Source organism: Aristolochia californica, unplaced genomic scaffold, assembly GCF_029961685.1.
Source record: "Aristolochia californica isolate CCGP_79_NKW_82.1479 unplaced genomic scaffold, dmAriCali1.0.hap1 SCAF_11, whole genome shotgun sequence".
NCBI classification, from domain to species: domain Eukaryota; kingdom Viridiplantae; phylum Streptophyta; class Magnoliopsida; order Piperales; family Aristolochiaceae; genus Aristolochia; species Aristolochia californica.
Window position 1 is genome coordinate 33649458 of NW_027181782.1, and position 24256 is coordinate 33673713.

The following is a 24256-nucleotide window of genomic DNA, read 5'->3' on the forward strand; positions in this document are numbered from 1 at the left end:
AAGTTCTGAAACGTACTAACTCTCAACAAGTATGATCTGTACGCGGTCGAGAACTTCTGCGGAGCCATACTGGTCCTTTGAAATTCTCATAAAGAAATCAGTCCTTTTCTTTTTCGGTACTTGATTTGATTCTTGACTTTCCGCTTTTCTTTAGTTGGAATCTATACCCGGAACCCACTTCATTTGCAGCCACCACTTTCGTTTCCCATTTCTTTCCCTGCTCTATATACAGATCTCTTTTTCCTTCCCCAGCACCAACCATTTGCTTCCAAGCTCTTCCTTTGTTCTTCTTCACCGCGTCTGCTTCACACCAAGATCTCCAGGGCGAAGGTTTCCCTTATGGCTTCAAAGAGGATTATCAAAGAGTTCAAAGATCTGCAGCGAGACCCACCCACCTCCTGCAGTGCAGGTACCTTATTACTTCATAGGTGGATGCATAGGATTTATTAGTACAAGTGTTTCTTTTGTGGGTTTGAGTTCTTTTAATCTGTAACTAATGGGTCTGAGCTGCAGGTCCTGTTGCTGATGATATGTGCTACTGGCATGCAACCATAATGGGTCCAAATGATAGTCCCTACGCAGGGGGTATTTTCCTTGTAACAATCCATTTTCCACCTGATTACCCTTTCAAACCTCCGAAGGTATCTCTTTCTTCATTCACTTCTAATTTGCTCCCTTTCTGTATTCAGAGAAATCAGTGCTGGAGATTTTGCCTGTGGGATGTTGTTGCTGTTCTTTTTTCCCCTGTTAAAATGATCAATTTTCTTCATGTCAGGTTGCCTTCAGGACAAAAGTCTTCCATCCTAACATTAACAGCAATGGAAACATTTGCTTGGACATACTGAAAGAACAGTGGAGTCCTGCTCTCACCATATCAAAGGTCTGCAAGTTTCATCTTCTCATTTTCCATAAATTTCCAGTTCATAGTTATCTGGCTGATATCATTTACAACCCTGCAGGTTTTACTTTCCATATGTTCACTTCTCACAGACCCCAATCCAGATGATCCTTTGGTTCCAGAGATTGCTCATATGTGCAAGACTGATAGACTCAAATATGAATCCACTGCTCGCAGCTGGACCCACAAATATGCCATGGGCTAGAATTCAATATCATGTCCCTTCTTGTCTCTTATACCAGACTGCCAACCACATATATGTATTGAGAAGATTTGATGTCTGTCACTGTAACTGTAGAGCTTCTTTGGGTTGAAATAAGTGGTTAAAATTTTTTTAGTTTTTCATTTTAAGTCCTGTTGGTGTGCTTTTTCATCTGGGTTTTAATCAATTCTTATAAATATATTTGTTCTTGGTTGAGAACTCAAGTTCAAGGAGTCTTTCCTGTGTTTCTATTCTGAAAGTTGAAAATAATTTGTTTCTATCGGTTGTTTTCCATGGTTACAGAAATGGAAGAGGATAGAAAAAGAATAATAGATAAATAGAAGAGGAGCAACAGCGGACATGCACCCACAAATACACCTAATAGATGTCCACAATTCAACATGCTACTTTTTTTTTTCTTTTTACGATCTCTCATTTGTTTTCTTTAGTTCAAGAACCCAAGCTCAAGCAGAAAGCAGTACTGTGAATAAATCAAAGCCAATGGGAGAGTAAAAAAATTGATTTAATCAGCTATGAGGCAATGGATGAACGCCCATTAGGTTCATTCACTGCAAAAACAATTTATGACAACATGATCAAATGATGATTTAAAATTGCTCCTCTAAGTATTATCACAAAACAATCTTCTCGCCGCCTCAACCTGCAATCACTCTCTTGCGCCGATTCTGGATCAGTGCCGCCTCATCTTCCCTTACAAACTCATGGCTCAGGCATTTGAAACTCCATCATGGATGCACCTTGCTTGAACTACAAAAGTCTTTGACATGTCACTGGGGCAATTATCCGATCCCAGAATTTCTGAATCGATTCGAATGTTGCAGCTAGTCTTCCCAAGGCAAGCCTGCTCACATTTGATACAGAAGAAGAAACAGAAACATGTTACCAGCCTGCAATACCTACATCGATGGGCGGTGTTAAGGTTGAAAGAGAAAATACCTTCTCAGCTGCGCTCTGGGCTGCTGCAGCATTGCAAGTTCCAAGCTTGAAACTTCCGCAGTAACCTTCGGGGTCGCCATAGCTGGCAAACTCGATGGCTTCGATCACTTTTTGGTTGGGACACTTGAGATGAGCTGTTGGTTTTGCATCGTCTACTACTGCATGGAATTTGTTATTTGATCTTTTCCAGTTTTTCACATGGGGGGGATGGTTATCAGAGATGCTGCTGCAAATAGTGTCTCTGGACACTCTTAGGAGCTGTATCTGTTCTGGGTTTCCACCAGATTCCTCCAAGACGACGAGTAGGTTGTCAGAGGGTTTCAAGAATTCCCGGGGGATGTGGTACCTGGAGCAAAAATTTAATTGGAATTTTATGAACGGAAAGGGCTAAACTAGTTGCAGAGATGAGGTAATGGTGATGAACTTACTCGGATTGAGAAGGCTTCCCAAGAGGGCTGAGGAAGGATACCCAATAACGACCAATGCTGTGGCCATTCACCCAGACCATTCCCTTTGCCATGCTGGTCATGTCCAGGGCAACTGGCTCATTTCCTGGTGGCGCGTCGAAGTATCTCTGCAGACAGAGAGACCTGGTAAGAGACGATCAACTGGAGAAAACGTATTTACACAGAAAAGCTAAACTTGATTTACCTTATACCAAACCATGGCAACTTTTCCACTTGCTTGAGTCCATTGAACCCTGTGAGATCCTCCCTGCGTGTAGACGCGGAGTTTTTCTCCTTCCAAACCAACCTACGAAATGTCCATTTTTGATTCTTTGCTCGAGTGAAAAATTTTAATTTTTGTAATATTGGGGTCAGGAAGCTTGTTACCTTGTGACCCCAATCATTAAGTGAGAGATCCAAGGTTCCGGTGTTCAGACCTTGAATTCTCACTTGATGGATTCCTGCAATTTTTCTCTCCATGTATGCTCCGCTATCAGGATACCCCACAGTCATGCTGAGCAGGGAAATGTGATTAACTCCTGGTCTTAACATCACAGCTTTCTTGAAAGAGAAACTCTTTTCCACATTATCGCCTTCTTCGCTTCCTGTGAACCAGAATAAACCAGAAAAATGAACTCAAATTTTTGTAACACAGAAGGAGATGGAGATAGAGGGAAGAAACATAAATGAAGAAGGATCATTACCGATGTAAAGGCCATTGACAAAAGCATGCATGGCATGGCCTAGAGAGAAGATCTTCATAACAGGAGAATTTTTTTTGAATGGCATGTCATTATCGTTCAAGTACAAACTGTAATTGAAGCAAATAAAGCAAAAAAGTTAGATCTAAAAGCTTGAAAACACTTACAGGATGAGCTTCAGAAAGTCGTCACTAACCTCGTGGTATACCACAAATAATCTGAAGTGTCCTTAGTCATGTTATAATGTTCTAAGCAAGCTGGGTATTTAATGTCTGCGTCTTTCATTTGTCTGATGGGTTCTCTCCACATTTCCCACTGCCTGTTGCTCTTCTGGAATTCAGGTAAGGGAAGCAAGTATCTGGTATTGTGTTGTGCAACTACCTTTAAAGAGGATAAAGGATTAATGAGAATCCTGATTTTTCTGTTCAAATGTGCTGGTTGTTCAGAGAGTAGATGACAGTACCTTGGCTGTGTTGAAGACGACAGTCTTGCAGTCGGGGAGGATGCTAATGGAGCGACGGGGCAGGTAGTATTTTTCACCATTGAAGGTCACAGTCGCATCATTTTTGGTGTCGTTGTTGGTGAGGAAGGCAGCACAGACGTTCGTCCCAGGCCTCTGGTATATGCGAGCCTGCGTTCTCACGTACATTCTTCAAACAAATTTCAACTAATCACTACTGTTTAGAAATTGAGGTTTCAGTTCATAGATTTACCTCTGCGTTATTTCCAAGGATTTGTACGCGGGTCTCGCCCCAAAGCAGAGGATTCCTGCAGAGCCTGAGAGCAGAATGAAGGTCCTTGAGGTGACCCCATTTGGGTTCCCTCAACAAACCAAATTCGTCGAGTGGTGCTTCATCGTAGTAGCGCGTTTGGACGAAAGAGGAGCTCGTTCTGCCAAAATTCGTTCCTCCATGATACATGTAGTAGTTGACAAGAGTTCCGTTCTTGGAGAACCAGCGCGCGACGGCGTATGCGAGATCTTCTGCAGTTCTCTGAGATGGTGGATCGCCAAACACTCTGTACTGAGCAGTCCAGTTTTCAGTCCATAACGAAGGTTTGTTGGGTTTGTTTGGACCCGTGAATGTATCTCCACAGTTCCTTCCATTGCAGGCGTTGATCACAGGATCAGGGGCATCCCACTGCTTGCACATCACCCATGGGATTCCTGTATCCATACCTAACGCCATTTTCCCCGCCCATTGAACGTATTTTGATCCCTCGGCTTTGAATGCAAGTTGGATGTTATTGTATTCGTTCTCGATCTGGATGAACAAAGAGTTGCATTCGAATCAAGAAACGGAACAAGATCTTAAAAGACGAGGAGGATCCATGATAAAAAGAGGTCTGGACCTGTGAGACGATTATGGGGCCTCCCTGAGACGCGAACAGCTTCTCCTTCTTCATCATGTCGACCATCATCCGAGTATATTTCTTCATATGATTCTTGAAAGGCTCATTGTTTGTGCGAAAAGTGATGTTCTGGACTTCTCTTAACCAGTATGGGAGCCCTCCATGGTTCCACTCCGCTTCAATGAAGGGTCCCAGCCGGAGAATCACCCACATTCCAGCTTCCTGTATCGTCTTGATGAATTTCACCAGATCATAGTTTCCGTTGAAATCTAACTGCAAACAAGATCAACCCAGAAGAAGCATTAATCCGTACTCTTTTCTTCCAGCAGAAAATTGATTACGAGTACTTCTCTCTTTCCTCACCTGTCCTTCTACTGGTTCGTGGAGGTTCCAGAAGACGTAGGTCTCGATGGTATTCAGACCACCGTGCTTCGCTTTGTCTATCAGCTTCTCCCATTGCTGAGCATCAGGAAGAGATCAAGCCATCAACAAAAGATAACATGGTAACGAGAAAGGTAAACAGAGTACCTGTGGTGTGCTACGTGGGTAGTGAATTGAACCAGAGAAGATGAGCTCTCTTCTTCCATTAATAATCAAAGATCGGCCATCGTAGGTGACTCCACCGTGAACGACTAACGCCGATCCGGCGAGGAGGGAGAGGCATAAGAGCTTGAGTAGCAGATCATGACTCCATGAAAACATCTTTTCCTGTTCTTGATCAAATGGAAGTAATTGACAAGCAGCTGAGACGGGGATGGGGAGACTTTTAAACGGGGTGAAATGTCTAAATGTAGTAAAGAGCTATTGCTCAGATGGAGGAGATCAGACATGTGAGCGTGAGTTTAGGACCCGAGAAGAAAGTTATTTTACCATGACAGTTATTGCAGGAGAATTCTGGTGGAGTTTGAAGTGTTCGTTAAAACCGGATCCTCTGCAAAGTGTCTCTTATCACGTTAATAAAAAACCAGACAAAAAAAATTGCTGTCCATCAAATTACAGGAAACAAAATCGGAAAGAAGAACAAGACAAATGTTCTACCAGAGTTTCTCTGTTTTCTCTCTCCTCGTATCTCCTCCTTTAAGCTAAATTAGGCGAGTAGAAGACTCTATTTATAAATTAATGAAACTAACGTATTATAAAAATAACCTTGGAACGTTAATCTAATTACATTAATGTCATCTCTATGAGATGACTTTTTATTTACCATTTTGTTATCTTGTATGTGAGCCTATGGGCGTTCTCCTTGATCTATGGGCCTTGAGCCCGTCTTCATCTCTTGGATGTATGGGTCTTCCCTGGTCTTATGGATTTGGGCCCATCTTCTAATACACTTGCATATGTGAACCTTCCTTGGTCGTGTGAGTTTGGGAGCTATCTTCTAACACTCTCCCTCAAACTGGGGGGTGAGAGAACAACATGAACTCCCAACTTGCTACAAATTATGTATAATTTTTTTGTATAAAATAGCACATTTTCCGATTTTCACTTGGAAGATGAAAATGAATATGTGCCATTTTATACAAACATTGTTGGAAGATAGAAGGCATTGAGGAATTTTTCTAAAAGGGAAAATTTATAAAAAATATTATTTTTAATTAAATTATATTATTATTATTTAACAAAAATATAACATTATAAAGGTGTCTTTTGCACCTTTTTGTGTTTTAAATGCTAAGTCATTTTCTAATTATTATATTGATTTAATTATATTTTATTTTTTATGTAAGTTTTTTTTTAAATTTATTTTTCAGTTTAAGTATTAATATTTTATTTTCAGTTTAAGCACGTGCCGAATGCAACAGATGGGGCTGCGCAAGTTGTTGTGTCTACAGTTCACACCTCACCTACCCCCCTCTCCGTCTACCTAAGAACGACGGCAGTCAAAATGGATTTCGAAGTGGCAGACCTGCAAACTTCCTTCCATATCCGAGCTCCGCCGAAGCCTAGCGGAAATCCATGGCCACCGCTTCTTCCTCTGCTGTATCTCCTTCGGTTCGATTCTCTCAGAAATTTTCCGATCACCGCTCTCTCCGCCGTTTGACTTGGCTCCGATCTCCCTCCCTTACTTCTGATTTCAGACTCTCGGTTCAGGTCGGCGAATCTGATCGGCGTGGATTGAAATTCTCCGCTCGTGCATGTCAGGTGATGGAGCAGCCGCGGCGGGAGGTGGGTGCGAAGGTCTCGACCGTTGTTGATGTCGATTTGGGGAATCGGAGTTATCCGATCTACATTGGGTCTGGTTTGCTTGAAGAGCATGATCTTCTTCAAAGGTATTTTCTCTTCTTTTTTGTAAATTTGGCGGAAAGTTTTACTTTTGTTCGTCAACCCATATCCGTGTTTGTTGCTAATAGACATGAATTAATGGACATGTGTCATATTGGCTGATTTGGAAACTGGTTGACGTGTGTTCTAATGGCTGTTTGTAATTTAAAAAAAATGATTTTTTATGTGGTCAATACTATGGTTATTCATGGCAATTGTCATCAAAGTTATTGTGAAAACAAGTCAGTTACTTTCTGGGTCTTAGGAACAAAAGAAGCAAAATATTTTGTTAATCGTTACAATAGTCTAAAAAGCTATCAGTTATCTTCTAGATTGTTACGCCTTTTTTTTCATAAGACAGCGTTAACATTTCTGATTCACCTGTATAAATTTCGTTTTGCTTCTGCTATCCGTATGTAGGCATGTTCACGGGAAGCGAGTTCTGGTTGTAACTAACACTACAGTCGCCCCACTGTACCTCGATAAAGTTGTCACTGCTCTAACTTCGGGGAATTCAAGTGTTTCAGTTGAATCAGTGATTCTACCAGATGGTGAGAAATATAAAGAGATGGTAAGTGAGCACTTGAACAATTAGACTTGCTTTTCAAAGGTTATTTACTATAATAGATGAAAATAATCAGTGGTTGGTGTTTGATAGGGTACTCTAATGAAAGTCTTTGACAAGGCCATCGAGTCTCGTTTTGATCGCCGTTGCACGTTTGTAGCCCTTGGAGGTGGTGTGATTGGTGATATGTGTGGCTTTGCTGCTGCTGCTTTTCTTCGTGGTGTCAATTTTATTCAGATACCAACAACTCTGATGGCCCAGGTGTTGTGTTTATTGAGTTAACTCTGCTTCTTCTCAAATTGGGTTTGTTGTAGTGAACTTCATATTGTACTGTTTCGCTTCAGGTAGATTCTTCTGTTGGGGGGAAGACTGGTATAAACCACCCTCTTGGAAAAAATTTGATCGGTGCTTTCTACCAGCCACAGTGTGTGCTGATCGATTCAGACACTTTAAATACATTGCCTGATAGGGAGCTGGCTTCAGGCGTCGCAGAAGTTGTAAAATATGGTCTTATAAGAGATGCAGAATTTTTTGAGTGGCAGGAAAAGAATATGCAGGCGCTATTGGCAAGGTATGTATTACCTTTTGTACCTGGAGAATCTCGAGCTGAAAATGGCCTCGGAGGTTCTTATTTCCCTAACTGGCCATTGCTTATTTCAGGGACCCTAGTGCTTTAGCATATGCAATCAAGCACTCATGTGAGAACAAGGCTGAAGTTGTCTCCTTGGATGAGAAGGAAAGTGGACTGAGGGCAACACTGAACTTGGGTCACAGTTTTGGCCATGTAAGGGTTGGGTTACATCAGTTCTACTTCTCTTGGTTCAGATTGGCAAGATTCTCTGTTATAAATTGTTTTTATGGGTCTTGCCACTTACCAAAACGATTAAATGTTTCTTGTTACTAAGCCCCTTGTTATGCCCATTTCAGGCTATAGAAACCGGTTTGGGCTATGGTGAGTGGCTCCATGGTGAAGCTGTTGCTGCTGGAATGGTACTTAATTATCTCCACTGCATTACTCAAATATGTTCTTGTTTTCCTTGCCATTAAGAACAAATTTATAACCACCACACCAACAGGTAATGGCTGTCGATTTGTCCTTCCGCCTGGGATGGATCGACAAATCACTTGTGCAGCGAGTCCTTACTATTTTACAGCAAGCCAGGCTCCCAACAGCACCACCCGACTCTGTTACCGTAGAAATGTTCAAGTCTACAATGGCTGTAAGTGATGCTGCTTGAACAAAATAATTTTGGAACATAAATTTGATCTCATTCTCATCTGAGTGAGTCTATTACAGGTTGATAAGAAGGTTGCCGATGGTTTGCTAAGGCTCATCCTTCTAAAAGGTCCTCTGGGTAACTGCGTTTTTACTGGAGATTATGACAGGAAGGCCCTAGATGATACACTTCAATCCTTCTGTAAGAGTTGATGCCCCGATATGAAACTCCTGCTCAGGCGTTTTTCCAGTCGTCACCCCATTTCTATAGCTTCATCTTGTATTCTTATATAATCACTAAATCTAGCGTTTGCCTCTCAGAAACATATTCCATCAGGATTCGAGTTTCAGCCTCCCACGACGAAATTAGATTGTAAAAAAGGATTTATTTGAATAAATTCAGCATGTTGGCTTTTTGTCTGGGTTCTGAAGGTCTCTATTTCCTTCTCTCTAGCTCTTTCTTCGGCGACGATGCAGGGAGGAAATCCCGAATTTGACAGCCTCCTACTATTGTGGCAGTGGTGGTGGCGAGAAGGCGTTTTCTGCTTCTGGATCTCCATTCTTTACGGAAGCAGAGAGTAGTAAGACGGGGAAGCCACCTGCAACAGAATTTTCTTGATTGTCTGATACAGAGCGTCGACCGATTCCCCGCATCTGCACTTCTTGAATTCATTCCGAGAATAACCGGACGATGTGTGGCGTCGACGGAGGGAGGACTCTTTTCCTCGGTAGCGGATCCATATCGCGAATCGTTTCAGCAACTCTCGCGGGGAGTCGTCCTCTCTGAAAGCGGCAAGAAAAGATCACTGGTCGCGGTGAACGCCGACTCTGGCAGAGCCTCCGACGGACGGAACGGCGTTCTGGAGACGACAGAAGCCCTCCTGTCCCGCGCTGCCAGCAACCGATCGGACCGAACTCAGACCAAGAATCCAGATTTGACTCGGACCAGATTCAACCGAGTCAACCCAACATGATAAGGAAGATCTCTTGCGCTCATTGGGTTCTATCGTGTCTTTATCTATTGCCGATACAAACTTTCAGTCTAATGCCTTCCTTGGATCTAATAGATAGGCTGATTACAACACTTGGATACTTAGATTATAAAGCAACAAATCATATGATATTTGATACGAATGATTTTTCTCAGACAGTCTTCTTTGGTGAACTAGTATTGCCAATGCTAATGGAATTAATTATTCGATAACAGAGGCAGGAACAGTGATGTTGTCACAATTATCTTTCTCACAAGGTAATAAGAGAATTACATGGAAGATTTCAGGATATTCTCATATACGATACCTGAGTGAATTCAAAGTGGAACAAATTTGGTTGTGGCACCATTGGTTTGGCCATCATTCGTTTGGTTAAAACATGTGTTTCCTAATTTATTTTTGGATTTGTCAAATCTGGACTTTAACTATGAAACTTGCATTCTAGTTAAAAGATCGAGTCAGTTATCCTTTAAGTATGAATAAAACTCCTTTTTGCTTTGATTCAGTTTGATGTGTAAGGTCTCCCAAAAATACTTTGTCTGGTTTTGGCTGGTTTGTGATATTAGTTGATGATTGCACTCAAATTACTTGGATTTATTTGTTGAAACATAAGGATGATGTCTTTCATAGACTTCAATTCTTTCATAAAATGATTCATACTTAGTTCTCTACTAGGATTCAAATTATTCGATTTGATAATGGTGGAAAATATGTAAATCAATAGTTCTGCTATTATTTCCAACATCATAATTCATGAAATTTCATGCCCCCCAAACTCCTCAGCAAAATATAATTGCAGAGAGAAAAAATCGCTATATTCTTGAAACGACTTGAACTCTTTTACTTGGAACTCATATGCTTTTAACCACCATTGGACTGATGCCTGAGTTCAAGACTCTAGTACAAGTCCTGTCAACCTATGTTTCATTACTTACGGTGTTGATGCTTCCACCTTGAATTTTTGGTTGTGTTGTGTTCGTTAACCTCCAAAAAAAGTAGCGCACAAAATTTGGTCCTTATCCTATTCGGTGTTTTTTTTTTGGGATATGCAGTGAATCAAAAAGAGTATCGATGCTACGATCCAACTACGAGGAGCACATATGTGACTATGGATGTCACATTCCTAAAATCCGATACTTTATACTCTCCTGCCACGAGAAGAAGAAGAGTAGAATTGGTTGATATTTGACTGATTCAAAGATACTTTTACAGCGACATCTCCAGAAATTGAAGTAACAAAACCTAATTTAGAGTCGACTCCAAAGCCGACATCTCGAAAGTTGAAGTAACAGTACCCTTCCTCTCCTTAGAATATCAGTAAGGTAAGTATTCCTGCCACACCTCCATATTCTAATGATGTAGATATTCCTATCAGTGGCTATGAATTACCTGTCAGTATAATCGGGGAAAACCACCAAACAAATATTCTCCTGAAGTAAATGAACAAAGATCGAAATATCCGATTGCCAATTTATGTATCCACAAAAGAACTGTTTGAACTCCTCAAGAACTTTGTAAATGAACTTTCTTCACACCATATTATCACAAGTGTTGATGAAGTTCTACGTGGGTTCAAGATATGAAGGAAGACTTAGAGTTTTGCTCCGTTACCCAAAGGTAAAAAAACAGTGGGGCGTGTAAATGGGTATTCTGCATCAAGTACAAATTCGATGGATCAGTTGAATACAAGGCGAGCCTAGTAGTAGCAAAATGATACATGCAAATATATGGTGTAGACTACACAAAGACATTCTCGCCAATGACCAAATTAAGTACTATTATTAGGGTATTGTTATCTCTTGCAGCCAACCTTGATTGGCCGTTACACTAGTTTGATCTTAAAAATTCATTTCTACATGGATGTCCCTTCAGGATATATGACAAATTCGAAAATAAAGGTGTGCAAGTTGTACGCACACTGTATGGCTTGAAGCAATTTCCTAAAGCGTTAAGTTTGGGTAATTGAGCTTGGTAATGAGAAAATATAAGGCTTTCAACAAAACATCAACGAGGTAAGATTGTTGATAGTCCATATGATAATTACAGAAGAAATAGCAGGCAATAGAATTTGAGATGAAAAATGTGGGAGGACTCAAAATATTTTTTGGGAATTGAAGTTAGGTTTTCCTTTCTCAACGAAAATATATCCTAGATTTATTATCTAAAAGACTATTGGAGTGTCTGAAGATACCCAACCTGACGTCGCCTATGAAATAAGCCAATTACCAAGTGAAGATCATATTCATTGTGAGTCAAATTCTTCAACCCATTGTGAGTCCCTAGAAAAAGGACTTATGTTCTCAAGAAATAACCACTAAAGGTTAAATGCTAATTGGGCAAAGAATTTCAAATAGAAGAGATGTGATGGCTTTAAGCTATTTTACGTTTGTTGGAGGGAACCTAGTTATTTATTATGTGATAACTAGGCAACTATTGATATCTCGTATAAAATCCGGTCAACATGATCGAACTAAACATGTGAAAGTAGATAATAATTCGATATCCGTTTGTTAAAAATCTGAAGACCAATTGGCGGCTATTATTACAAAAGCTTCATACAGCAAAAACTTCGTGAGAGAAATCAGAATGTATTCTTGTGTGTAAATTGGTAGAATGTAATGTAACAATAAAAATTTTGAATATACGATACCCATTTTGTCAAATCTAATTTTCTCTACCAAACTGGCCTACTACAACAAGATCTCCACTGAGAAATTACACGCCTCCCCCATACAACCTACGTTAAGGAAGAAAATAAAACGAAAAACTAAAAGCTTCATCCATTCGTGGGATCATCATCTAGATTTTTATGCTAGAAATAAATAAATAAAACAGATGGGGTTCAGAGAAAGAGTCCAAATATCATTTCGAGTAAAGCAACCTGGGTCTCAATTTCCTACTACAACTTACAGACATGATTTATCCATTGGATTGCTTCGATTCTCCTCAATCTTCCTCTCCGCTGTCATGGATTCCCCAATACTTGAAGTATGAAGCAGAAAAGAATACCAAAATCTTCTTCCAGACGGGTGGATTTTTCTTGTGAGAGCTAGAGAGATGGAAAACACAAATCTGCCATCCTTGCAGAACTTTTTATTTGCTATAACGTGATCTTCAGACATTACAGAACTGAGAACACCGATTTTATACAGGAAACAGAAAAGAGGAAAAACACAAACCCTTATTCCGTAGCCTCGGTGTATAAGCAGTTCTAGGTTCACCGAAACAACAAATAATCGATGATCCACGCCACACACCTTGTCCACTTTTACATTTTATACAAAAGGAAAAACTAAAGAGTAACCCTTGTATCTTTTCTTCTTTGCACCTTCCTTCAAAAACCAGAGGTGATCAAGCGAAAAGAAAAGATTGAAAAAGAAAGGAAAAAAGATATAAAATTACTTGCATCCATCTTCTTCTTGACCATCACCTGCAGATTCTATGGAAAACTAAGATCCAACAGGGCGAGTCTCACCTCAACGGAGACGAAGCATGCGCCTGAGATTGTCGGTTGCACCGGCATCAATTCCTTCGGAAGCTTCCGCGTTGCATCTGGTTTTGGCTTTAGGCTGTAAAGAGAATTTCGGCAGGGGAAGGTTGCTGGGGTGCGGAGAAAGAGAAAAAATCGATCCGGAAAAATCATCTACATCGATTTGCAGAGACCGAGCCTTCAAAACCTGTCGATTCGCAGGGGAAGGCGGGAGATCGACCGAATCCTGTCCAAGCCGATCCGTCGAAGCCGCAGTCTTGAATTGAGACGGATCCTTACCTTTAATTTTCTGATAATTACCAGCAGAAGAACAAGATTTCGGCTTCTCCGGAGTCAGATTTAGAGGCTTCGTTTTTCCAAACTTCTGACTCGGAGGTATATAAGAAACCGATCTGGCGATCGGTAGAGGCAAAAGAGGCGGCTGCTGAGGATAAAAACTCGAGAACGAAGAGAACGGGGAAGAGACTAAACCGCCACAGATTGAAGAAATATGATTATAATCCGGAGTGACAAGATTCTCCGAAGATCTGACACGTCTCCTCGGATTCTTGCTTTGACAGAAAGTTGGAATCGTCTTCTCTGTATAAATAACAGTCTCCATTAAAGAACCAACCAAGAGAGTTCGAATTAACCAAAAAAATTAAATAAATCGGCAATGATCTCGAATAACTTGATCCAAAGCCTCAAACTCCAACAAATTCCCACAAAATCTTAACTTTATTTGATAAAAACTATCCAAACTGCTAAAAAAAGAAGCAGATTCCTACTACACTCCTCAATCTTAATCAAAAGCAACCAATTCGACACTGCTCATCCAAACAACACAACAGAGAGATCAAACGACAACCATACAATATCAACAACAATAAAAAAAAATCAAAAGATCTCTACAATGATTCTTCTGATCAGAAGATAGATTTCTACACAAAAACCAACTATTTTTCTTTTTTCTTTCGAAAGGAGTGTTGGCTACGAAGACTGATAATTGAGATTCTTCTTCAGTGGTGGCTCTTTATAGAGAACTCCATAACGGCTCTTTTTTTTTAAATAATACATTATATAATAAATAAATAAAATTAATTAATTTACTTTTCTTTTTTCTTCCTAATTTGCCGACAACACACCACAGTGTGCTCCTCCAAAGCTCACGAACCGCCGATGTGACGCGGACCGTTGGATTTCCGAACTGCATTTTACCGTTAGAGAGGTCTTGGCCGTCAGATCTCTCATCCGCTTCCTCGAACTGAAAGCGACCGGGGGCGTCCGGCCACAAAATTTGCAGGCTGCCCCGTCGGCCGTCAGTGTCGTTAAATTGCCTCACGGGAGGGAAATGATAGCAACGGCATAGTTTTTATTTTTTGGTGTTGGGTTAGGATAAAAAACAAATCGAATAAAATGAGGGGGATGTGACGGGTGTTTGATATTGGTGGCGATCGTGACCGCCGGAGCTGGTTTCGATCGAGCACCGACCATCTGCGATTGCGGGGACAGGAAACATCGAAGTCTCGACTGAAAATCCTTTCAGTTTTTGGTACAGATTAAATCGGGATTTGTCTGCCATGTGCAATGCAGACCCTCAAAGCTTCCTTTTCTTTATTCTAATCCTTCTGGAGTTAGAGAAAGAGAAGGCAAATCATGAAATAATTTCCAGCTCTTTTCGATCATCTTTGTTCAAGAGAAAAAATAATGATTGGAAAAGGTCAGCTCATTGTTTTTTCTCCCATTCTAAGGAATCATGGATTGGATGGGCGGCGGCTCTGTACCCTGCTTTTTTCTTCCTGGGTCTCAAAATAATACATTCAGTTTCGGGATTTCATTCTCGTGAATGGGTTCAGTAATCCACAGTGGAAATGCACAGAAATGAATTGATATTTCTGCAACATATTAATATTTGTCATACGCCGATCAGCTGCTAATTCACGGAAGAAATTAATTAAGGACTTCTGGGACGTCTTCTACGTGATAATCCAATGATCCGGAATCTAGAATTCTGCTTTGCCCGATCTCGCTCTCGATCTCCCCGAAAGCTCCGTCTCTTTTCTAATTTTCTATTCTCCCCATGGCTTCTTCTTCGAGTAAAATATGGTGCAGCCGCAAGACTGCAATGGCATTAGTCTCTCCACCTTTCTCTTTCTGCAACTTTCTGGCGGTTGACGGCGTCAAGCACCGACCATGGAAATCAAGATTGTCAATTTCAAATGCTGAATTTCTATTTTGCAGAGTCCGGACAAAGACTCGCACTGGTACCTTATCCTCCTTTTGTGCTTCTTCTTTCCTGATTGTGGCTTCTGATGATTTCTTCTGTCGTTGTTTATTGTTTTCTTCTGTTTGTGATCGACGACATGAAGAGATTAATTATCACTGAAAAAGAAAGAAATTCGGCAACCCACTTGCTACTAAATTAATTTGAAGTCTTCCGTCATGGATTACTCTGTTTTTATTACATAATTCATCGATGTTGATCTTTGAGCAGATTTTCTAGTGTTCCAAGGATCACGTCATGAGCATATCCTCCCAATTGATGACCAAAATTTCTTTCGTAATTGGAAGGTTTGTAAAATTGGGTTAAGCCAAATGTGACATTGCAAAAATTCACGGGTGAAAAAATTAGGTAAAAAATTATTTTCAATGTTATTATAGAAAAAAAAAAAGGGATTGAAGACTATGAAAAAGTAGAACACGTGTGCTTGGAGGGGTTAGTCAACAAAACGAAAATTTGAAGTTTATCTTCATCTTCAAAATGGATGTTAGTGTGGACAAGTTCATGTCCACTGGAAAACAAAAAATAAGAGAATTAGTAACTTGTAAAGTATACTTAATTACAATATAATACTTAAACATTAAATTAGGTAAAATAAAATTATTACTACACGAATAACTAATTTAATGTATAACTAAAATATATTATTGTACTAATTAATTTAATTATATATTATATTAGTTAAAGATTACTGTTTATTGTACATTAATACAATAATTACGTGAGTCAATTAATTGTGCACATGATTAATCATAAAAAAAAAAAAATTAAAAATAACATAAACGAATATAATACATTTAAGTTATTAATTTATTGATAATATATGGTGTTCTTTAACATAAAAAAATCATAATTAAACAGGAAAATCCTATCACATACTAACTTTAACACACTATATATTTTTATATATTATTAATTAATTTTTTTTCCATTAAATTTAAAACCATTGATTTTATTAATTATAAAAATGAGTTAATTAAACTTGGTGCTCAATTAATTTTTTCCTAACTTAAGAAAAATTGATGAACAGTGCTTCGTCTTCCTCTTCTTGGAGCCGAACAGTTCAGGAGATCAACTTCTTCTTCTCCCCCTCGCCTAAGCAGTATCCCGAGCTAACTTGGACTAGGTTGAGGCGGCTTGGGCAAAAAAGTTTTTTCCGCAAGATGTCGTCGTCTTTGAATAGTGCAGGGTTGTCTTCTTCGAACGACAACTCGGCAGGACGGAGAAAAGCGGCCATCGTCTTCTTCGGCAACGATGCCAATAACGTCAGAAGCTCTTTGCTGAATGGGGAAATTGATGCCTAATTGAAGTAGGAATTAAGTAATCGATGTACAAATGTCAAAATCGAAGAAATCGAAATTGAAATGGAGAAAGCGAACGAAATTGGAAGGTATTTTGGGGGAAAAGAGAATAGCGAGAGAGAGAAGGGAGTGGGAGGCTGAAAGGGAGAAGAGAGGGAGAAGAAATAGAAGAAAGGGAGGCCGAGAGGGATAAGAGAGAGGGAGAAGCGAGAGAGAAAAACGGAGATTGAGTCCGAGAGAAGAGAGGGAGGCACAGAGATGAGAGTGGGGGTGCGGGAGAGAGGGCGAGTCCGAGAGACGGAGGCCGGAGAGGAGAGTCCGAGAGAAGAGAGGGAGCAGAGATGTCGGTGGCACAGGGAGATGAGAGAGGGGGTGCGGGAGAGAGGGAGAAAAAAATGAAAATGAGAAGAGAGAGAGAGAGGGGGGTGCAAGGAGAGAGAGGGAAAAAAAAATGAAGGTTGAGGGTTCGGACCCCCGCGTTTCCTTCATCTAGATGATTCACAAAAAGGGTCGAAAACTACTTTCCATTTTTTATAACATGGAAATGATGTTTTGCTTCATCCCCAACATCCAGATGACATGAAGTCTGGCACTCCACTAACGACGTAAACTGATGAACAACATAATGCGGCTGATCTTCATCTTCGGCTTCCTACTTGGTATAGGGACCACTATTGATGTGGTGCATATTAATAAACACTATGTTAATCAACTTTAGGTCCAAAGAGTAATTGTGTTAAATTTGTTTAAAGTTTCTCATACACTCATTATACCTACTTAAAACATGGTTCATATCAACAACTTCTCCATCATCAATAATACAAAAGGGGCACATTCACAAAGCTGGACCACAACAATTTTGGGCATTCCCTTTGTGACTAGAACTTGAAACAATGAGACCTAACCCTCCATGAGACCAATGAGGCTTGACCCAAGGAGAATTTTTTTTGTCGTATGAAGTATTTGAAGCATTCTTTGAGTTCCCCATTGATACGACTTGCTATTTTTTCGATTCTTTCCCGTTTTGGATCGATCATGGTCTTACGAACTCTACAAATGGTATGGACGAATTTGTTGCTTCATCCAAATGTGTAAAAGATCATAGTAGCACTTAAAAGCCGAGGCATGAGCCCTCCGATGATTTTGTTATTACTAAACAAACTTATTATTGATTCCCTAAGGGTCTGTTTGAACCCCTAGAAAAGGAAAAAAATGAGAATTTAATCATTATTGTTCTAAAAAATAGTTAGTAAATGTGAAATAATGATCAAATTTTCTTTTTCACTCACTATTTTTGAAAATAATAATCTCTAAGATAAAATTTGGATTAGAGAGTGAAGATAACTTGATGTTGAAGCATAGTGGAAGAAATGTTAAGTGGTTCACAATGAACCAAAGGGTCCCTCACTTTGCAGGCTTTCCCTTTAGCCCTTTCCAATCAGACAACCTGAGTGTCTCATTTGTGTAGGGTCCTTTCTCTTTGCTTTTGTTAATGCTGCTTCCCTTATTGCCTTTCAACAGCTTTTTCAATAGGCTACAGAGAGAATTTATATTTAAAATTTCTCCAACTTTGGATAATTTGGTCTCTAATGATGATAAAGTTGCCTTTTCTTTGTCTGATTCTTCCATCAGATCAAGCTTTCTGCAAACAATAACTCCATAATTGTCTGGACCAAAATGAAGCTTATCTGCTCCATTAACTCTCCAGAAACCAAGGATTATTTTCATTAATGAAGCTGGTTTTCCCCCCTCCAAGTTTACAGCTTACCCATTTACACTGATTTTACAGCTACCTGGCGACAATGACCCAAGAAGGATTCAATAGTGAGTCCCTCAAAAAGAACGGTCAAGATCTTCCCTCGTCTCCACGTGGCATTTGTTTGATTAAACTTACAGGGAACAGCTAAGGTATTTGACCGGTACTCGGGCAAAGGCAAAGAGCCACCTCTCGCGGCTCACGTTAGTGTCGAGCAATATTAAATCACAGGGATCTCGTCTTATTAAGAATTAACTGTAATAAATTTTGGAGTTTCCAACGCTTGAAGCGGAGATCATCGATGGGGTTGGTCCGATCGAGCTAGACCAGGAAAATAAGGGATTCCCAATTTTGCTTTTTCTTTGTTTTTCTGCCTACTCCTGAGTGCTGTTTTTTGTGTTGAATTTTTTCGTGTTGTATCGGTAGATTCGGTACTGTTCATGAGGTCGTCCGGGTCGGCGATTCCTTTTCCTCTACCCCACACATCCACATGCGTTACCGACAATCTCATATCACAGAACTGAATTGAATTTCCTTCACAGACAGATAAACATGAATGCGCTTTAAGGGAGGGAGATAAATAGATTGAGAGAGAAGTATTGGGTTGGTTACATTCGTTTCGTTTGAGGCAGGTTCTTGTCTGGGTGTCGATTCTTTTCCATGTAATTTGGAGCGAGACTTCGGCATTTTTGGATTTTGGGGAGACAGAGGTCGTCCTCTGCGGGAGTTTGGTGCCGTTGGTTTGAGATTTGTTGTAAGAAGAGTGGAGGGCGGAGAATTCGTCGTTTGGGATTCGAATCGACATGGGTTTCTTGAGTTCTTTGCTGGGTTTTTCAGGCTTTGGAATTGGTATCTCTGCCGGGCTTGTCATTGGGTACTACCTGTTTATATACTTCCAACCGACTGATGTTAAGGTCAGTTTTCTCTATCCTTCTCGTTCTTGTTCGAGAAATTTATTTATATCATCATCTTTATGCTGTATTCTAGAATGAATTATACTGTGCTTCTGCTCATTTGTGTTCCTTGGGATCTAAACGAGTCATTGAATTGTCTGTTTGTCTGGTCCTTTTAGTTTCGGACATTGGTGATATTGACCTGCAAATTATAGTCAATTGGGTACACGTATTAAGGATAAATGAAGCAGAAATTGAGTGAAGATACTCTAGAAATGGCCCTTTTCGGGTTCATCACTTTCAACTTTTCTGTCAGTCTCGGAATTCTTTTAGAAGATAACTATAGCATGGCAGATAGTGGTTTAACGTTATGTTTACTGTCTGTGGACTAGACTGCGGGTTCCCAAAATTCTCAAGAAAGATGTCACAGTTGTATAGTCTTTTTTCTGCTTTTGTTTCAAAAGTGTAAAGTATTTAGACGTCTTTTTCTTTAGATTCCTTTCATAGTTTTCTACTTTAACTAAAAGTTCTGGAATTTCTGCACAGGTTTACGGGAAATTTTGATTGTATATTCGTTGCTGGGTTAATTTGACTAAATCAAACAATTTTACTGAAGACAAGAAGATGAGCATTGAAAAATCTGTTATATCACTTTGGCTTTGCTCAGACGTAGGAGTGATTAAATTTGATTATCCTCTCTGCATGATGATCTGAGATCCACCCTACGGGCTGATGACAGAAAGTGTTAATTTTCTTTTGGAAAGTATATAAATAATTTTAGTGAAAAAGAAACAAACAAACAATAGGGGTCACTTCAATTACCCAGGAATGGGAGAGTATACAAACATGATGAGAAGGCCTAAAATCTAGTGCTGCATTTGCCATGCTATTTCAGGTAGTCAATTTTTTAGGTGACTCTAAAAATTAAAAGAAATTAAAGTCTCTAATCTGCACCTTCCTGAGCCAACCAAGAAATGCTCTGATGTTACTATTACATCTCTTCAGACAGAACAACATTTTGTGTGCAGATCACTGCCTTTTTTTATGAATTGTTTTTTATTATTTCTTCTATTCATATTTTTCTCCCCAATCCCAATTGCTGCAAATGTAAGAGTTTTCCTATTGCTTACACACATTTGAGCATCATAATTGTTTTTCCTTGATTAGGATCCCTCAATCAGATCACTTGTCGAGCAAGATACAGCAACTTTGCAGCGCATGCTACCAGAGATACCTTTATGGATTAAAAACCCGGACATTGATCGAGTATGTCTTATGGATAAATTTTCATCATAACATTTTTCACGAGCTTAAGTCTGATAACCATTTGCTCTCTCTTTGTTACAATGAAGGTCGATTGGCTGAACAAATTCATTGAGCTTATGTGGCCTTACTTAGATAAGGTAAAGATATTAAAGCTTTCTTTCCTAAAGATGCCTTAGGAGATCGAAATCTCTTATGGTTCTGTAAATGCAGGCTTTCTCCACTTTCACTGATGTAGGAATTATTTTATATTTAGGCAATTTGCAAGACAGCAAAGGAAGTAACAAAGCCCATCATAGCTGAGCAGATTGGCAAGTATAAAATTGACTCTGTTGAGTTTGAAACCCTTACCTTGGGCTCTCTTCCACCAACCTTCCAGGGTTAGTTGTTTTTCTCGTACATGTTCCTTAAGTCTTTGGAAAAATGTACTTTCCTTTCCGATCCCTAACTGCATAATATCAGGATCCCTTTTGATAAACATATTCTTTTCAGGAATGAAAGTCTATCTTACTGATGAGAAAGAGTTGATTATGGAACCTTCATTAAAATGGGCAGGAAACCCAAATGTCCTCATTGCCATCAAAGCATTTGGACTAAAAGCAACTGTTCAGGTTATTGATTTATTTTTATATAATTTGTAGTTTTATGATCTGTGAGGGATTGCCTAAGAGAAGTATGTTGTTATATTGGTATTGGAATCAGCTCACTTTATTTTATCAGAATTTTCAGGAAATATTGCTAGTGTATTGTATTGGTATTTGATATTTTCTTTGTTGAGCAATTCAGGTGGTGGACTTGCAAGTGTTTGCTATTCCACGAATTACCTTGAAACCATTGGTCCCAAGCTTTCCTTGCTTTGCCAAAATTTTTGTGTCTCTTATGGAAAAGGTGTGAGAATGAAATGCATTATAAAACTTGTCATGAATATTATTCTATTATTTGCATTCATTTTACTATCTAACTTGATGGTTTTTGGTCGCCAGCCACATGTGGACTTTGGTTTAAAACTCCTGGGGGCAGATGTGATGTCAATCCCTGGTTTGTACAGCATGGTGCAGGCATGTTACTGCCTTTTTCATTTAATCAGATTGACTGCTTAAACTTCTTGATCTAGTCATGTTTGAGTTCACCTAAATACTTTTAGATGATAGTGAGTCACCTTTATTACTCTTATTTTTATGTCAGAAAATTAAATAGTTATACCTATTGGATGGTAAGATAAGATCGTGGTGTATGCCACATCTTGAGAGGTCTCTCTGCACCATCTCATATACCACTTCTGTTGGCAGCATCATGCGATCCCTCCAGCAGAGCGGGATGTTTGCAGTAACCCTGCCAATGACATGGAAGTAGACTGCTAGAAATATTAATTGGAAAGTTAGATCTTCAAAATGTTGGGCATGGATTATCCCCTAGCATATTGTGCATGTCATATATTCTAAACTTTCTTTTTGTCTGATGAAGTGTTTATCTGTTTTTTGGTATTTACATCTAATTTTTTTAATTATAATGTATAATTAACGCCCATCTGAAGGACCTTTGTTATCACCACATTCTTTTACTGGTTATTACCTGCTGAACTTGTGGAAACATCAAACTAGCTACATTTCATCATCCCTCTGCTATCAGTTGTACTTTTTCCCATGTAATATTGGCCAATGTATTTCTCTTTTGGTTCCTTACCCTCCCTTTGTATGTCTAGGAGATAATCAAGGATCAGGTTGGAAACATGTACTTATGGCCAAAAGCTCTTGAAGTACCAATCATGGACCCAGCAAAGTGAGTTTTCTTTTTGTCATTTTGAAAATTGATTTGTTTATCGTTCTGAAAATTGCCTGTCCTTAAGTAGTCTTCTCTTCATTAATCTTGCAGAGCTGCAAGGAGACCAGTTGGAATTCTCCATGTTAAGGTTGTTAGGGCTTTAAAGCTTAAGAAGAAAGATCTGATGGGAAAATCAGACCCATATGTGAAGCTGAAGCTTACAGAAGACAAGCTTCCATCAAAGAAGACAACTGTGAAGCACAGTAATCTAAATCCAGAATGGAATGAGGAATTTAATATGGTTGTTAAAGACCCAGAATCTCAGGCGTTGGAGTTCAATGTCTATGATTGGGAACAGGCATGTGCATGTCTTCTTTTTTCTTTCCTTTTGGTAACCTATGGTTTCAGCTTATATGGTTGGCTCACATGATGAACATATCAAACTGTAATGGCAGCCCCACCTGTACACTCGCCATGTAGCATCAGTTTGCCCTGTATAGATCGCTTTTGTAGTACTATATGCTTCTTAATGTGTTGTCTACATTCATTTTTCCTCAGGTTGGCAGACATGACAGAATGGGTATGAATGTAATTCCATTGAAAGAACTTACACCTGAGGAGACAAAAACTTTGACCCTTGACCTGCTCAAAAGTATGGATCCTAATGACGCCCAGAATGAAAAATCCCGTGGACAGCTTGTTCTGGAAGTCACATACAAACCTTTCAAGGAGGAGGAGTTAGCAAAAGATTTTAACGAAGACGCAACTGTTGTGGACAAGGCCCCTGATGGTACTCCTTCGGGAGGTGGATTGCTTGTTGTTTTAGTTCACGAAGCTCAAGATGTCGAAGGAAAGCACCACACAAACCCATACGTACGTATTCTTTTCAGAGGAGAGGAAAGAAAAACGAAGGTATGATGTTTTTTTATGTTAACTAGCTGCTGTATATGAATGTTGGCAGTACATGCATAGCCTAATTTCGATGTGGTCATTTTTTCAGCACATAAAGAAAAACCGAGACCCAAAGTGGGACGAGGAATTCTCATTCATGTTGGAGGAGCCTCCTACTAATGATAAAATGCATGTGGAAGTCATCAGTCGACCTCCAAGTATTGGCATCCATTCAAAGGTGCGCCATTCCTGCACACCTTTTGCTCAATGGGCAGTAGTTTCTTCTGTTTGCTTGCTTTGGAAAACTTTTTTAACCATCTGTTAGTTGTTCCGACTACTGTTGTTTGATTTATCGTAATCTTACATCATTGCTTTCTCTTATGAATCAGGAAACGCTTGGTTACATTGACATCAGTCTTTCTGATGTCGTGAGCAATAAGAGGATCAATGAGAAATACCATCTCATTGACTCAAAGAATGGAAAGGTTCAGATTGAGTTGCAGTGGAGAACGTAGAAGTGCATGGCTGATGAAACCATATCATTTGACTCGCGAGGCCAGTCAATTTTAGCAATTTATTACCACCATGAACTTGAATGGCTGTTCAGATAGGAAAATACACCGACACTTGCTTTTGCGGATCTCCACTTGAATTGTTTCTTGTTGTTGTGATAATAAAAGAAAATTCAATTCCATGTGTATATAGATGCTGTTTTTGCTCTTTGATTTTTCATAAAATGCCACTGCGCCAGGAGGGTTTGATTTCGTACTGCTAGCCTTTGGTGGGCAAGTTGCAAAAACTGGAGAAGCTAGACAAGTTGACACTTCAGTGATTTCATCTCCAGCATAGGGGGAACAGTGGCTGCAGTCGGTTTCAGTTTTGAGTTACTGAGCCCTAGTTGCATTTCAACTTCTGGCATCCAGTCGATGGATACAAAAACTTCTACAAATACAATGTCTCTCCAGCATAGGGGGAACAGTGGCTGCAGCCGGGTGTAGAAAATTTTCTTAATGAAGCTTATTTTCCTGCAAACCATAAAGCATGCCTGCTTC

The 24256-nt window shown here is 39.6% G+C and overlaps 5 protein-coding genes across 7 annotated transcripts; 3 read left to right on the top strand and 2 right to left on the bottom strand.

The window, feature by feature from the left end:
- The first annotated feature begins 32 nt into the window (after positions 1–32).
- LOC137944012 (ubiquitin-conjugating enzyme E2 28-like) lies at positions 33–1319 on the top strand. The gene is made up of 4 exons (XM_068789505.1): positions 33–409; positions 514–641; positions 776–880; positions 960–1319. Exons 1-4 carry the CDS (start codon positions 340–342, stop codon positions 1101–1103), a joined length of 447 nt encoding a protein of 148 aa, XP_068645606.1. The 5' UTR covers positions 33–339; the 3' UTR covers positions 1104–1319.
- A 508-nt stretch (positions 1320–1827) lies between these two features.
- LOC137943819 (beta-galactosidase 13-like) lies at positions 1828–5256 on the bottom strand. Its single transcript, XM_068789253.1, has 12 exons — positions 5083–5256; positions 4918–5013; positions 4555–4827; positions 3918–4466; positions 3668–3835; positions 3401–3585; positions 3208–3314; positions 2891–3108; positions 2709–2810; positions 2486–2631; positions 2058–2403; positions 1828–1962 (listed from the first exon to the last, which is right to left on the bottom strand). The coding sequence occupies exons 1-12, from the start codon at positions 5254–5256 to the stop codon at positions 1828–1830; spliced, it is 2499 nt and encodes an 832-aa protein (XP_068645354.1).
- Positions 5257–6462: 1206 nt separating this feature from the next.
- Positions 6463–9017, top strand: LOC137944904 (3-dehydroquinate synthase, chloroplastic). 3 transcript variants are annotated; one of them, XM_068790704.1, is made up of 9 exons: positions 6467–6546; positions 6646–6824; positions 7237–7387; positions 7475–7642; positions 7726–7952; positions 8042–8165; positions 8309–8371; positions 8458–8601; positions 8679–9017. In XM_068790704.1, exons 1-9 carry the CDS (start codon positions 6511–6513, stop codon positions 8808–8810), a joined length of 1224 nt encoding a protein of 407 aa, XP_068646805.1. In that variant the 5' UTR covers positions 6467–6510; the 3' UTR covers positions 8811–9017. The 3 variants fall into 3 exon arrangements, with proteins under 3 accessions (XP_068646804.1, XP_068646805.1, XP_068646806.1); XM_068790705.1 differs by having other exon boundaries at positions 6697–6824; XM_068790703.1 differs by having other exon boundaries at positions 6463–6824.
- A 4048-nt stretch (positions 9018–13065) lies between these two features.
- On the bottom strand, positions 13066–13680 carry LOC137943820 (uncharacterized). The gene has a single exon (XM_068789254.1). It carries the CDS (start codon positions 13678–13680, stop codon positions 13066–13068), a length of 615 nt encoding a protein of 204 aa, XP_068645355.1.
- A 5009-nt stretch (positions 13681–18689) lies between these two features.
- Positions 18690–23904, top strand: LOC137944905 (synaptotagmin-1-like). Its single transcript, XM_068790706.1, has 12 exons — positions 18690–19310; positions 20457–20555; positions 20642–20692; positions 20809–20932; positions 21045–21163; positions 21339–21440; positions 21536–21610; positions 22255–22331; positions 22425–22671; positions 22872–23225; positions 23314–23442; positions 23594–23904. Exons 1-12 carry the CDS (start codon positions 19200–19202, stop codon positions 23717–23719), a joined length of 1614 nt encoding a protein of 537 aa, XP_068646807.1. The 5' UTR covers positions 18690–19199; the 3' UTR covers positions 23720–23904.
- The last annotated feature ends 352 nt before the right edge of the window (positions 23905–24256 follow it).

Bases quoted from the DNA above. Each gene is read 5' to 3' on its own strand.
- LOC137944012 (XM_068789505.1), top strand. From the start codon at position 340: ATGGCTTCAAAGAGGATTATCAAAGAGTTCAAAGATCTGCAGCGAGAC. The intron at 410-513 runs GTACCTTATTAC...TCTGAGCTGCAG, and splicing joins ACCCACCTCCTGCAGTGCAG to GTCCTGTTGCTGATGATATG. The intron at 881-959 runs GTCTGCAAGTTT...ACAACCCTGCAG, and splicing joins CTGCTCTCACCATATCAAAG to GTTTTACTTTCCATATGTTC.
- LOC137943819 (XM_068789253.1), bottom strand. From the start codon at position 5,256: ATGTTTTCATGGAGTCATGATCTGCTACTCAAGCTCTTATGCCTCTCC. The intron at 3,586-3,667 runs GTACTGTCATCT...TCCTCTTTAAAG, and splicing joins TCGTCTTCAACACAGCCAAG to GTAGTTGCACAACACAATAC. The intron at 2,811-2,890 runs GTAACAAGCTTC...GACATTTCGTAG, and splicing joins TTAATGATTGGGGTCACAAG to GTTGGTTTGGAAGGAGAAAA.
- LOC137944904 (XM_068790703.1), top strand. From the start codon at position 6,511: ATGGCCACCGCTTCTTCCTCTGCTGTATCTCCTTCGGTTCGATTCTCT. The intron at 7,953-8,041 runs GTATGTATTACC...TGCTTATTTCAG, and splicing joins ATGCAGGCGCTATTGGCAAG to GGACCCTAGTGCTTTAGCAT. The intron at 8,166-8,308 runs GTAAGGGTTGGG...TGCCCATTTCAG, and splicing joins TGGGTCACAGTTTTGGCCAT to GCTATAGAAACCGGTTTGGG.
- LOC137943820 (XM_068789254.1), bottom strand. From the start codon at position 13,680: ATGGAGACTGTTATTTATACAGAGAAGACGATTCCAACTTTCTGTCAA.
- LOC137944905 (XM_068790706.1), top strand. From the start codon at position 19,200: ATGGGTTTCTTGAGTTCTTTGCTGGGTTTTTCAGGCTTTGGAATTGGT. The intron at 20,933-21,044 runs GTTAGTTGTTTT...TATTCTTTTCAG, and splicing joins TCTTCCACCAACCTTCCAGG to GAATGAAAGTCTATCTTACT. The intron at 22,332-22,424 runs GTGAGTTTTCTT...TTAATCTTGCAG, and splicing joins CCAATCATGGACCCAGCAAA to AGCTGCAAGGAGACCAGTTG.